At 38.7% G+C, this 13,765-nt stretch overlaps 1 protein-coding gene across 1 annotated transcript in view; it reads right to left on the bottom strand.

Annotated features, from left to right (window-relative positions):
- FAT4 (FAT atypical cadherin 4) overlaps nucleotides 5,652-13,765 on the bottom strand; it is a 188,902-nt gene continuing 180,788 nt past the window's right edge. Inside the window, exons 16-17 of the mRNA XM_018061516.1 lie at nucleotides 12,063-12,324; nucleotides 5,652-9,628 (exon numbers count right to left, since the gene is read on the bottom strand). Coding sequence (XP_017917005.1) covers nucleotides 7,764-9,628; nucleotides 12,063-12,324 — 2,127 coding nt within the window. The 3' untranslated portion in view covers nucleotides 5,652-7,763. The remainder of the gene's footprint in view (nucleotides 9,629-12,062; nucleotides 12,325-13,765) is intronic.

Raw genomic sequence — 13,765 nt, 5'->3', positions numbered from 1 at the left:
AAACTGGAGCCGATTATACAGAGTGAAGTAAGCCAGAAAGAAAAACACCAATACAGTATACTAATGCATATATATGGAATTTAGAAAGATGGTAATGATAACCCTGTATGCGAGACAGCAAAAGAGACAGAGATATATAGAACAGACTGTTGGACTCTGTGGGAGAGGGAGAGGGTGGAATGATTTGGGAGAATGGTATTGAAAGATGTATACTATCATGTAAGAAATGAATCGCCAGTCTATGTTCGATACAGGATACAGGATGCTTGGGGCTGGTGCACTGGGATGACCCAGAGAGATGCTATGGGGAGGGAGGTGAGAGGGGGGTTCAGGATTGGGAACTCATGTACACCTGTGGCAGATTCATGTCAATGTATGGCAAAAACCAATACAGTATGGTAAAGTAAAAAATAATAATAATAATAAAATAAAATAAAAAATAATAAAAAATAAAAGAAAACAGAACTATGCAAATTTTAAAGTATTTTGGGAAAGGAGAGTAGAGTGACCAAAAATCACAAGCCTCTTGAAGGCAAAAGTCATCATTATTCACCAATTTCTTTCCAGCACTTGGCATACAATACTGAACAAAGTTTTGAAAATATGCATTAGTAAGACCCACTTACTGACTAATTTATAGGGAGTAGTTATACTTTAATTTGAGGTCCCACAAATATCTATTTAGAAGGGCCCATTACATTCAGAGTGGCCAAGAACTATGCTTTAATTTGGATAAAAAGCTGCCTATAAATTATGGATAATTGACTTTGCCACTTCAAAATTTCTTGAACATTTTTTGGACTCATTCTGTTCTTGATCTGAAGCTGCATAAATTAAGACAGCTTTAAATGTGAATGTACTTTTCCTGTCTTATAATACTGACAGTCCAAACCACTCTCTTGCATGAAACACTATTCTATAATTGCTATCTATAAAACTTAAAAGAAAAAAAAAAGATCCTGGTTTTGATTCACTCTCCAGATACATGTATCAGTGTGTGCAGCACGTGCAATCATAAGCCTTTTGCATCTGTTGGAAGAAATATGTTAAAGACATGAATGGTTTCCTGTTAGTAGAGATCATCAAATCAAGCTTCATGATGACAGTTCTCCCAAAGCCAAAGAGGGCAGCCATTTTTTCCATTCTCTGGTTACCCAAAGCCATGTTCCATAGAGAGTCCACCTTATCTTCTGACTTTCTGATGAGCATTACCCCAGATTCAGTACATGACATCTTCAGACTCATAGCTCTAAAAGAATTAACACATTTTTTGGAGTAAGCTATGCGGCACTTATTGTCTTATACTGTTTCCTAAAGGGATATCTCCCTGGTGACTCAGACGGTAAAGTGTCTGCCTACAATGCCAGAGACCAGGGTTTGATCCCTGGGTCAGGAAGATCCCCTGGAGAAGGAAATGGCAACCCACTCCAGTATTCTTGCTAGAAAATCCCATGGACAGAGGAGCCTGGTAGGCTACAGTCCACGGGTCCACAAAGAGTCGGACACAACTGAGCGACTTCACTTTCAAAGGGATATTTCCCTAGGTGTCTTACTTTTCAACATTGAAATCAAGCACTAATAGCTCTGCTCTCCATAGCGTTCTGGTCTAAGACTGCAAATAGAATAAGGAAAGGATGACTTCAGTGAGCAGACTGCTGTGGCAAAACAGAGCCTTATTTTGATCAACATCTGTACCACACACAATATGGTTTCAATTTGAAACAGGGAACTCATTGACGTTGCCAAAGAACTTTGTACATTGGTGGTTATTTTATTTGGGCTAGAATGGTACACAGATTAAGATTCCAACTTTCTGCCAGAAGACCATGATGACTGCACTTTGTACTCTGCAAACTGATTTGGGACTCTGGCAACATGATTCATAAACTAATAAAATTGTAAGTATCCAAATGGATCACATGGAAATTGTGTCCCTTTATACAGTGCGTTTTTAAATATTCTGTGGGCCTTTTCATTTTCATTATATATCTTCAGATACGGAGATTCTCTCACAAGTATTTCTACCTTGAATATATCACATGACATATGAGGACTTGATGAATCTGTCCATCCATTCAGCATAATCTTTTAAGAGATACAAAGAGTCCTTAAGTTACCTGTATGATGCCAGTCACACATTTGTCACAATTGTCTATGTGAATTCTAACATGAGTGTAACATATGTACATTGTACGTGTCATATGTACATAAAAAACTTCCAAGAATTTTTCTGATAAATGCTGAGAGTACCTCTTTATATCTTAATCCTGGTTCACTACACTCAACTTGGATCCTTATTAAGATTCTAACAAACTTTGAAAAAAAGTTTATTAATAATGTGAAGATGGAGGTTAACTGCACTCATTATGATCGAAGACTCATTAGAAGATATTTGGACAAGCTTTAGTCGCCTAAAATTTAGGCATAGATTTATTGTCCTGTCTTATAAATACCTCATTTGCCATTATTTCCCACCAATATAAATCTATCTCCTCCCACTTAAAATATTTTCCTCATAAATTATTCCCTTTGTAGAAACAGAAGTCAATTTTTAAAATTAAAATTTATACAGCCTTCTAATCAGTAAATATTACATACTTCAGATATATCAATGCCTCAGCAGGAAAGAAATAGGTTACTTTACTATTGTATATCTTAATATGCTTCCTATTAATATGCCTACCAGTTTGGATTGGTCATGGAGGATCGGATGAATCAATCAGTGTTAGCACAGACATTCATCTCAATTAAAAACATCTCTCCTTTTGTCTTTTGCATCTTAGACATCAATGCAGAGTGAGCACATACTCACATTCCCAGGGTTTGCTTTGCATTTAGAGATGTACTTATTTGGCAAGAGAATATACACAAATGAAGGTTTGCTTCCACAACCATTCTGTCTCTGGGCCTGTTCTGAATTACCATTCTTACTCTTTAGCCTCACATCCATTTGACCCTAAGGTTTCTGTGGTGCAGTCTTTGTTGATGTGTTGACAATGGTCTGGCCTCAGTGACTCGCTGGCTGTTCCTTGAACATGGAATGATCTACTGGGGGATTTCCCATACCACTGCCTCTGCCTGCAACAGCATCACCCACACGTGTCCACAGCTTGTTTTTCTGCTTCACTGAGCACTCTGCTCAAATGTAACCTCCCCAGAAAGGCCCTCCCTGGCCAACCCGTTTAAAATAGCTTGCCAGAATCACTCGGTGGTCCAATGGTTAAGACTCCATGCTTTAACTGCTGAGGGCTGGGGGTTCAATCCCTGGTCAGGGAACTAAGATTTCACAAGCCTCACAGCAGGGCCAAGCAAAATGAAATAGCATGCACACTGCCATGTCAACATCTAGCCCTTATGCTGCTTTAGTATTTGTCTCCTCTACCTCTAGACATGACACTACATAATTATTGCTGTATTTGTCATTTATTGATGGGTTTCTAGCTCCATCTAATAGAATGTTATCTTCCATCATTATGTTCTTTGTCTAGTTTTTTTTTGTTTCACCCCATAATCTAGAAGACTGCTTGACATGTAGAGAAAACTTAATATTGCTTGTGATTAAATGGATTCACCCAGGACATTGAACTTCTTTATATCTCTATTTCTTTGTTGACAGAGAATGCTGTACTTCATGGTCTTTGGTCTAACATATATTTGTTTGCAGTTATTATCATAGATGCATAGCTCATGTTAGAATTGAATCACTGATATTCATCCATATGCATGAAAATTGTAAGCACCAAAATTTATTAGAAACTAGTGCCTTTTGCCTTATTAATAGTAAATGAAAATACTGAATTAATGTATAATACTGATCTATAACTCTTGGGCTGATAAACTATTAAAACTTCTGGATGGCTCAGTAGTGATAACCATATAAATTACTAATGATGTGACATTACACCCAAAATATCTTTAAGGAATACATACTAGATTAATCATAGACTTTAATATTTTATTTCACACTGAAAGCTCTAATAAATGTATGCCAAAAGACATTTCATTTCTAGGCTTATTTTTCCTTAAGGGAATGTAAATTTAGTCATCTTGGAATGTTAGTCCTTTTTAAATTGAATCTATGACATAAAATAATAAAAAAAGGGAAAAGTGCATTGCTGAATTATTGATTCAAAATTTAGCAATAATTTTCACATTTTACACATTAGTTTTATCATAATGTTGACTTCAAGTAAATAAAAAAGCATTTGCATGAACATAGTGATTCCTTAGATGGGTTTTCTGGAAGTAATAAAGTCACAGGGTGATATAGTTTGTTTTTTCTTATAAATAAAACATTTATAAAGACCATAGATTTCAATAGTTTAAGTCAGTTAATCTCATCACCCTTCACGTGGGTAAAAATTTTAAGAGCAACATGGGAGACAGAAATTGTGTTCCAGTCCCTTCTGGTACTGTTTTCCTCAAATGTCTTGAACATATCTGAACAAGTGATTGATGAAATCAGCTAATTTAGAGAGTTTTGGAAATGGTCTTGACAGTAATAGCAATGTTCTCCTTAAGAGCTGAGTGACTTGAGTCCTGCACAATGTCACCAATCTAAGCCTACAGATCTTGTAGCTGAGTAACTCCAAGCTGCCTTTCCTGGCAACAAGCCCACTAAGGTATTTTCTGTTTGCACCTGAAAGAAAGCAATGTTTTCTTTACAACAAACATGCAGTAAGAGCCCCAGAGAGTGACTATATTCCAGGCAATCCAATATACTCTTGCAGGGCTGGATTAACATTCTGAAGGCGTGGATTTATTGTGAAGCAGGTCACCACTAACGATTAATTTGTGAGGAATGGTACCTTGACAGGGCTTTCCAGGTGGCACTAGTGGTAAAGAACCTACCTGCCAAAGCAGGAGACAATAAGAGATGCGAGTTCAATCCCTGGCTCAGGAAGATCCCCTGGAAGAGGGCATGGCAACCCACTCTAGTATTCTTGCCTGGAGAATCCCATGGAGAGAGGAGCCTGGTGGGCTACAGTCCATGGGGTTGCAAAGAGTCAGACATAACTGAAGCAACTTAGCATGCATGCATGTTACCCTGTCAATTTGTCTTCAACCCCATTTCACTAGAATAATATTATGCCACTTCATTATTTCAGTAAGTATTCATTTGAGTGAAAATTTCATTTCATACATTTCTGATTTGTTTTGTAATACAGTGTAAGTATTGTTCTTGCTTCAATGGAAAACATTTAAAGAAGGATGAAAGACTAGAAATTTTCCAATAAAAATCCTGTTTTACGCAGAAACTGGGATTGATTAATCAAGGGAATAGTAATTCTCTATCTCACAAAGAATTCTTAGAGAATTAGAATAGAGAATCTTGGCAAAAGATTCCTCACCCTTAACTCTCAGCTATAATCATGTTTATCATTTTACTTTTAGCTCTGTTCTCAATTATAGAGTTTATATCCTTGAGGACATTGAGATGCTTCAGAGTTTCTTGGAAAAAAAAGATGTATCCTGTTTTGAGTTATGCAAAGCAATCAACATGTTCCCATATTTGGTGCATAAATTCATAATACTAAAATTCATAGGGAAATACTAAAATATGTTGGCTCATCCCAGGTGACAAAAAATTGCCCCAAATTAGATTAACATCTTACACTCAGTCCCTAAATCATGTTACATGAATATTATAATTTAGGTTATACTCACATTTTATTTTCTACTTGAAGGAAAAATAATCATCTCAACATTATTAAATAACAAAATAATTCTGGTACATATATCAATCTGTTGTTATTAATAAAATATTTTATTTACTAAAGGCTTTTCCATATTTTAAAACTTTCACAGATTGTTAAAATTTCTATTAGTAAGAGACAGCCAGTGGGAGAGGATAATATTCTCAGCAAATATTAGGTATGGGACAGGTATTTAATTATAAAAAGTTCTGAGATTGTGACATAATTTGCAGAAGTCCTGTTATTTCAGATACAGCTATTTATACACCCATGGGTTTGTTCTAGGCTCGTCTCTTCACCTGGATTGTTTCACTCTTGGGTGACTATGTGAAAATAGGGGTTTGTCTTGGCTAAGATAGCATGTAAAATTTGTTTAGAATTTATGCAGCAGAGTGATCAATAAATTAAAGACAGGTATGCATAAGGAGAGTTTTCGCTGTCATTCTTCCTAACCACCACTGGGTATAGAAAATTTGGAGTTGAATCCTTGGAGAAAATGAGACCCAGACATTTTTCCATAATTAGCTTTAATTCATTGCCTCTCCTATTATTATAAGCCTGGTTGAAAGCTGGCCTTTAGTGAACATGCTCTACTGGGAACTTCCAAGCATTTATTGCCAGAATGCTTAAACCAGGTTCATAATAAAGTCAGTTCCCTAAGACCCAACTTAGTCTAGACTCATTATGCTCTAGGGAAGTCCAAGAACTCTGACAGGTAGGAATGCACTAAAGCAACCTTAAAATATCTGTTCTGGCAATCATCCATATTCATGTTTTTAAAAAGAAAATGATGTTGCCCATATATCATTCAACTTGCCATACCCTATTGACAAGTGAAGACTTTTCTCAGTTGGGCATGGAAAGAGTCTGGAAGAATGAAAAATGAAAATTACTGTATGAATGCAAAGTATTTTAAATAAATATTTTAATTCTATTGTTGGCATTTAAAAGTAGAAAGCATACAGTATGTTACAAATATCAAACTGTGAAAAATATGAATGTTACATAAGTAACAATGTAAAAAAAGTATTTTCTTACCTTCCCTGAAAGTAAGAAAAATATTCAGCATAGGAAAATATCAGTATCAAAAACACAGCTTCGGTGTAAAAAAAGAAAAAAGTTTTTACATGGCATTAAAAAAAAAAAAAGATCTACAAAATGACAGAAAGTAAGACTTGTTGAAATTTGACTTTACATAAATTATAAAAACTGGGTACTTGGGGTAAATGTTAAACGGTTGAAAACTAAGTCCAATTACAGGCTTTCTTTAGGTCAATTCTTCAAAATTTTCCAAGCATAGAATATTTTTCAATAAATAACTTTAAAAAATGTCTCTGAGAAGTGCTGCTAGGACCTCATTCCTTGCAGGAGAGCGGCAGTGTCCTGGTGACAACATGCAGTCATTTTGTTCCAAGTGGAAGCCTGATGAAAGTCAGAAGACCAAAACTGTTTACAAAAATGTTTTAGAATTTTTAACAAAACTTTGTAAAAAATAAAGTGCTGAACAAAATGACTTAATTTTAGTACCCACTGTCATGAAAAGCATTCAATTATTCAGACTTTTCAGAGCAACATTGAATACAGAATCTATAATTCTGAAAAGTGTTAATACTTAGTCTTTCATTTAAGGATAGGAGGGCTCTTTCTACACTTTACAAAGATGGGTTAAACCTCAAGGATCTTGCAATGCAAAAATAACAATAATAATACAATGGAAACAATACACATACCCCCACGGTGAAGCACGAGTTCATTTCAGCAACGGTATTCATTTCAAAAGTCACAAATCAAACACGGGTAAATAAGGAAAAAACTTTCCAAATGCTGCATGCCACATAACTAGTTACAAAATACGATGCATGCAGGAAAAGAAATTTAACCAAGCATATTTAAATTAAAAGCGTTGTTTTGAGTCTGTTTCAGCAGCATTGTGGTTATTATTTTTAACTTTCCCTCCAACAACCAGTCCCTACTGGCCTCTTTTGCAAACGTGACCCACCCTAGTGGGCACCCTTACCATGGTCTGTTTCTCGCCTTTTATATTTTTGTAATGCCAGTACTCAGAGTTCACACATACTGTTCCGCCTCCCCATCTTTGGGGGATGGCTTAGTTGTCCCACCTTTGCCTTCCTCATTAGCTGCTGCTTTTTCTGGAAGAGATGCCAAATCTTTAAAAACATCTACATAGTGGCCGAAGCCAGGGCCCCAGTTCAAAAGGTTGTCCCAGTTGAAATTCCCTGCTTGCTGCCCAAGCTTCAAGGGCAGTGTGTTGTCAGCAACCCCCGGTGTTGCTGCCGGTGTGCCCACAGGTCCCCCCTCAGCCCTGCGGCCGTGATACCTTCTAGGCTTCAGTCTGGCTCCATAATTATCTTCATCATCTGCATCTGATTCATTGACTTGAGATAATTTGGGCATCCTGGAAGTATATACCATGGGCTTTTCCCTGTCATACTCCATTTCTGAGCAAGTGAAAGACTCGTGCGAGTCACTATCAGAAGAAGATTCTGGAGCCGGGATGCCATCTGCTGGATTCCGTGTTCTGGACAGGGGTCTTCTGCAGTCCTCTTCTGAAGAAGACCTCCCGTGATCTGCACTGCAGATACTTGGGTTTCTGGGGCGAGGCGTGTTGAGCCTCTCCACCTCTTCAATGGAGAGCCCTACTGGTGGAGAAGATTCCAGAGGGATCTGCCCAGTGGGCTGCTTCAGGCGACTCCCTGGTCTAGAGCCATGTGATGCCATGGCTTGAGGACTCTTGCTTCTCCTTCCCAGCCTCGTGGCATAGTTGAAAATGCCAGGCTGGCACGCATCACCATGCATCTCCAAAGTATTTCCATCCCTCATAGGGAGATGCAATTCCCTGGCCGGGCTGTTCCTGTAGAAAGTGGAGGACTTGGAGAAAGGGGCTGGACTGTGTCGAGACAGAGGGTTGGGAGTCGGGCAAGCCGAGTGACTAAGGGAACTGGATCTCAGACCTTGACTGTAGGAAGGCTGGTACGTCAAGCTGCTGGCTCCCAAGGGCATGGGGGACTGCCTGGCAAAACCCAGGGGGCTATGCCTCTGGATGGAAAATTTCGGGGTGTGACTGCGGAACTGCTTGTAGTGTTGGATGATGTCGGCATCCGAAGGGGCGATGCTGCTGGCATTGTCGATGTCGTAATGCTCTATTTCCTGCTCAGGTGAAGCCAGAGGGGCACTGGGGATGGTTTCTGAGTTGTGGGGAAGATCGGTCTCATCATAGATGAGGTAGGGGTTTTCCCTCTCAATGATGTCTGGTTTCGGGTTCCCTTCCGGCTGTTTTCTCACGGTCATGTCCTCCCCATAGGGAGGGATGTTGTCGGGGTCATCGAAAGCAACATTCTCACTTCCCTTTTTCTTCTTCTCCTTCGGCTTCTTCTCCTCTTTGGGACTGTTGGCCTTCTTGCCCCTGCACTGATTACACAGGATCAGGCTCAAGACCAGGAGGGCCAGGACGGTGGCACAGCTGCCCACGATGGCGGGCACAGCCCACAGGGGCAGGGAGATCTCCTCAGGGCCTGGACTCAGGACACAGATGTGGCCTCCAGGGCTTCCAGCCTTGCACACCCTCCCCAGAGGACAGGAGACGCCAAGACAGGCCACCACCATCTCACATGTCCTCCCTGTGTGCGACTCCGGGCAGCTACAGGTGAAGCCGGAGTGCAGGCCTGGCTCACAGCTGCCCCCGTTCTGGCACGGGTGGGAGGCGCAGTCCCCGGGGGGCACGCACTTGTACGCGTACCACTGGTTGATGCACAGCAGGTCTCCCCAGCACGGGTTGCTGGCACAGATGTTCGGGCCGCGGCAGCCAATCTTCACAGAAGGATCCGTCTTAGAAATGGAGGCCAGGCTGTGTTTCCCACTGAAAGGAAGACTCTCGCCACCATACAGCACAGAAGCGATGCAGCCATCAAACCCTGCAGGGGCAAGAAGGAGCTGTAGGTGTTTTAGGGAAAACCAAATGCTTAAAAAGGCTCCACTCATCTGGCAAAGGGAAGCTTTGCAATCACATCATGAGAGTTGAGAAACCACAACCTCACAGCCATCTCCAGTTGTAAGGCAATAAATCTGTGCCTGTTAAAATGTAAGTTAGCAAGATGTGTAAGACTGCCATGGCCAAAAGGTGGAGCAGATTGATGGGATCCTGCTCTTTCTGAAGATTTACGAAGGGCTCAAACAGGCTGAGTTTTCGTTTATCTCTCCTTTCATTCAGTCATCTATTGATTTTATTTTTACAGTTTATATACAAAGAATTACCTAAAAATCAATTTTAATTTAAAAATACTTTAAAAAAACCCAAAATAGGCCAATAACTTCAATCATTAGCTTTTGCGGTTTTAATGGAGGTGATATTGCTCCCAAGGAGCTGAACATAAGTTCCTGAAGAACAAAAGAAAAATCTTAGCCATTACCATGGCTTGTGGGCTTCCAAAGGGCAGATATAGAATATACCTGTAGCATTAACATTTCATACAGTAGTGATGGCAGGGATTAAGAAACAAGGTCTAAAACAGCTCTTTAGGGGATGGTGATTTTTTAGAAAAATGTTTAAGAAAGACTTTATTAGATAAATATTTGTGTGCTAATACTGCTAACACTTCAGTCACAGAGTTCAAGAATATATCTTGCCACTAACAAAAAGGAGTGATTTACATTGGCTTATTTTCTTACAACATCCAAATGAATTAGTGTCCATATTCTAAAACAAGTTAAATATGTAAGAACTAATCAGGACGTAGGCTTTACGTTTTGTGCTTTGACTATGCTACTCTGTCATACATTTGTCAACGTTCCTTTTATTTGATGCATCATTCCACCCTCGTGTCATGTCCACCCCATTTCCATCAGCTCCTGGGACATCTGCTTTTGTTCCTACTCTCCTGGTTTTCTTCCTATGAAGTAGTCCCCTTTTTGTCTCATTTTTTACTAAACAAACACTGACTCTTAGAGTTACCCAAGTAAGGCCTTAGGCTTTCTTTTCAGTCTACACCCTCACATTTGCTTATCACATCCATGCCTAGTGCTTCAGTTACCTGCTTGACACGAGTAATTCCTAAAGATGTATCTCCAACTGGTCTACTCTGGATTTCTAGCCCATCTACCCAAAGGCCTTTCTCAAAGATGCTCCAAACTCGGAGAACCCCAAACCAAAACCTTGGTGTTCCTCATAGATGTGCTTATTTTTGTACCATTTGCAGTTTTCTCTCATAGTGGCACTACCCTTCTAGTTGGAAGGTCAGAAACCTCTCTGAATTTTATCAAAATCATTAACATTTTATTTGACTGTCATTCCTGATATTATTCCCTATCCCCTTCTTGTAAATCTCCTGCCACCACATAGTCAATCCTCACAAAATACATTGGCTAGATCACTGCAGTATCTTCTAGCTAATTTACGCAAGTCCCCTCTTGTCCTTCTCCCATGCACTTTCCAGAGTGTAGCCCCAAAGATCTTTATTATCACTGAATATCTAACTTTGATACTCCTACGATTAATTTTTCAGGTATTTTTCAGTAATTTTGATACTCCTGTGATTAACTAACTTCTCACTGTTCCAAGAACGAGATCAAGATTCCCACATGCTCTAGAAGAACTGTCATTCTCCAACTTCATCTTTGATTTGTGACATCAGTCCTCAGTGTTGTGGGTCCTGTGATCCTGACTATTTTTCCCTCTTTCATTCTCATCAATATAAATTAATTTTTCATTCCCTGCCATCCTTGTTTTCATGACAGTTTCCAGAGAAGTCTCCCTTTCTCCCTTTTTGGCAATCTCTTAGAATTCTATGTTCTTCCTCACATCATTTTTCGTAGGTTAAAATAATGTATTTCCTTGTGTAATGATTTGATTGATGTTTGTCTTCCTTACAGGACCATGCATTCTATGGAAAGAGTCCACCACTGTAGTTCATGCCAAGTACCTACAGGGCTCTGTAAATATCTGTTGTGTGAATGCACAAATGGATGAGTAAATGAATGAATGTATAAATAAATGTTCAGTGCACAAGGAAAGGATCAAAACATCCTGGACTGAATTATGAACTTGGTAGAAAATGGCTAAAGAAAGTGATGGCCAATAATTTATTACTAACCTTCTAAAGATATTTATGATGGTCTTGAAAAGTAAAAGTGGACGTATCAATTGCTCAGTCGTATCCGACTCTTTGCGACCCCATGGACTGTAGCCCTCCAGGTTCCTCTGTCCATGGAATTCTCCAGGTGAGAATGCTGGAGTGGGTTTTCATTCCCTTCTCCAGGGAGTGTTCCTAAAGGATGTTATCAGGCATCTAGCTACTTTTATAGGAACAATTTTACCTTTCTTTTGTGCCTCCACTCAGCACAAGCATTTACCTGTTTGAGCATCTCGATGAGCTTGATTGGGAGGAATTCCTCCAAGAGATATAGTGAGCACGTCCAGGCCACCAAAATCCTGAGTAGGGTGAAGGATGTCTCTGTTATGAATTCTGTCAACGGACAACACTGTGGCTGTTCCATTTTTCCCAATTAGGAAAGTATGCCAGTGGCCATCAGCAACATACACCTCAGGAATATTTCTCTCCACTTTGCCTGCAATTCCGGCATCTGATGTAAAATGTACTTTGCCATTCTTAATCTGTAAAACATATGACAAATAATGTAGAATTCAACTATGATATAATTGAATAAAAGCAGAAGTATAAAGACACTAAGACACTGATCAACTTAAAGCAGAGAGAATACTTGAGGAGTCTGGTTGTATGAGAGTATATTTACTTATATTGCCTTTACAATTTTAAGTAACATATACCTTCATATTTAATAGGTTCACATTTAATATTTTTCAAGGTATTCTTATGTTTATAACTAGTTTTTCCAGATGTATATATTCATTTTCCAGAACACAAGTGAGATAATAATAGAGTGAATACTCCTCTTAGGATAAGTAAATCACACCTTTTTATGATTACTTATATTTTAATGGCAATTGCAAGTTTAAAAAAATTGTTTAGTAAATGGCCCACGGCTATCAAAAAATACTAAAACTACATCCAAAAAGAGAAATCAGTGCTTAACTAAAAATGAAGAATAGTTGGAAAAGTAAAAACATAAATACATTGTTTTACCTGTCATCTATTACACAGTGGAATTGTATTTTTAAAAAAATCATGCTTATTATTTATATCATTTATTGAGATGACAAGTATGATGAATAAAGGGTGAGTTCTTAATAATGAGGTGTCTGGGCAAGTCTTTATTTTGGCTGTCTTTTAATATTTATCTAAGGGATATTTGGTTTCTTTTACTTTGCCCACTAGAACATTGGGTAACAGGAAGCTCTTACTCCAGTTTCCAGCTCCCAGGTTTCCAGTTTTCTAAGTAGACACTTAGAAAATGAAATAATTTATAAGTAGGATGAAAAGAGCATAATCCCGTCACTACTGCCAGAGGATAAAGTGGCACTGAGCATCAAATGACGGGAATGAAAGGATGGATCCGTTTATTTTGTCACTCAGATCAAATGTTATTTATACATGCAACAAACACATCTGGTAGAACTAAAAATGAGTTCATTTTTACTTTGTGGAAAATATGCCTAACATATTTACATACGTTATTCATAATGTAATATTTTATTAAAGCTGTTTCTCCAGATAATAATATATCCCAGTACTGAACCCAGGACAAAAAAAGAAAATTGTGGTTAAATGACAGTAATATCATCAAATGGACAAAGTCTCATGAAACACACAGGAATTATAGCAATTCATCTTAGGTTCTAGCCAGGGTCCTTTTTGGAAAGAAGCCTTCCGAAAAGACTTCTCCAAGCTTCATGTTTCTCTCCTAATTGATCACACCCTGTCATTCTTTCATGTGACCAATTTCTGGTGAAAAGGTCCATGGAACACACCATGTGTGGAGCAGGATGAATAAGAATCTATGTTTCCATTACAACATTCTTCATGTTCTACCTCTCCCCAGTAATACTCTACCTAACTCTTCTATCCACCCTAGCTGTCAAAGTATCATGTGCATTTTTTGCTTGGTTTCATTTATTCATAGATTGATTTGCTCAT

The sequence above is a fragment of the Capra hircus genome, chromosome 17 (genome assembly GCF_001704415.2).
Source record: "Capra hircus breed San Clemente chromosome 17, ASM170441v1, whole genome shotgun sequence".
NCBI classification, from domain to species: Eukaryota; Metazoa; Chordata; class Mammalia; order Artiodactyla; family Bovidae; genus Capra; species Capra hircus.
Note: the sequence above shows the minus strand (reverse complement) of the source record. Positions and strands in the feature narration are given on the sequence as shown.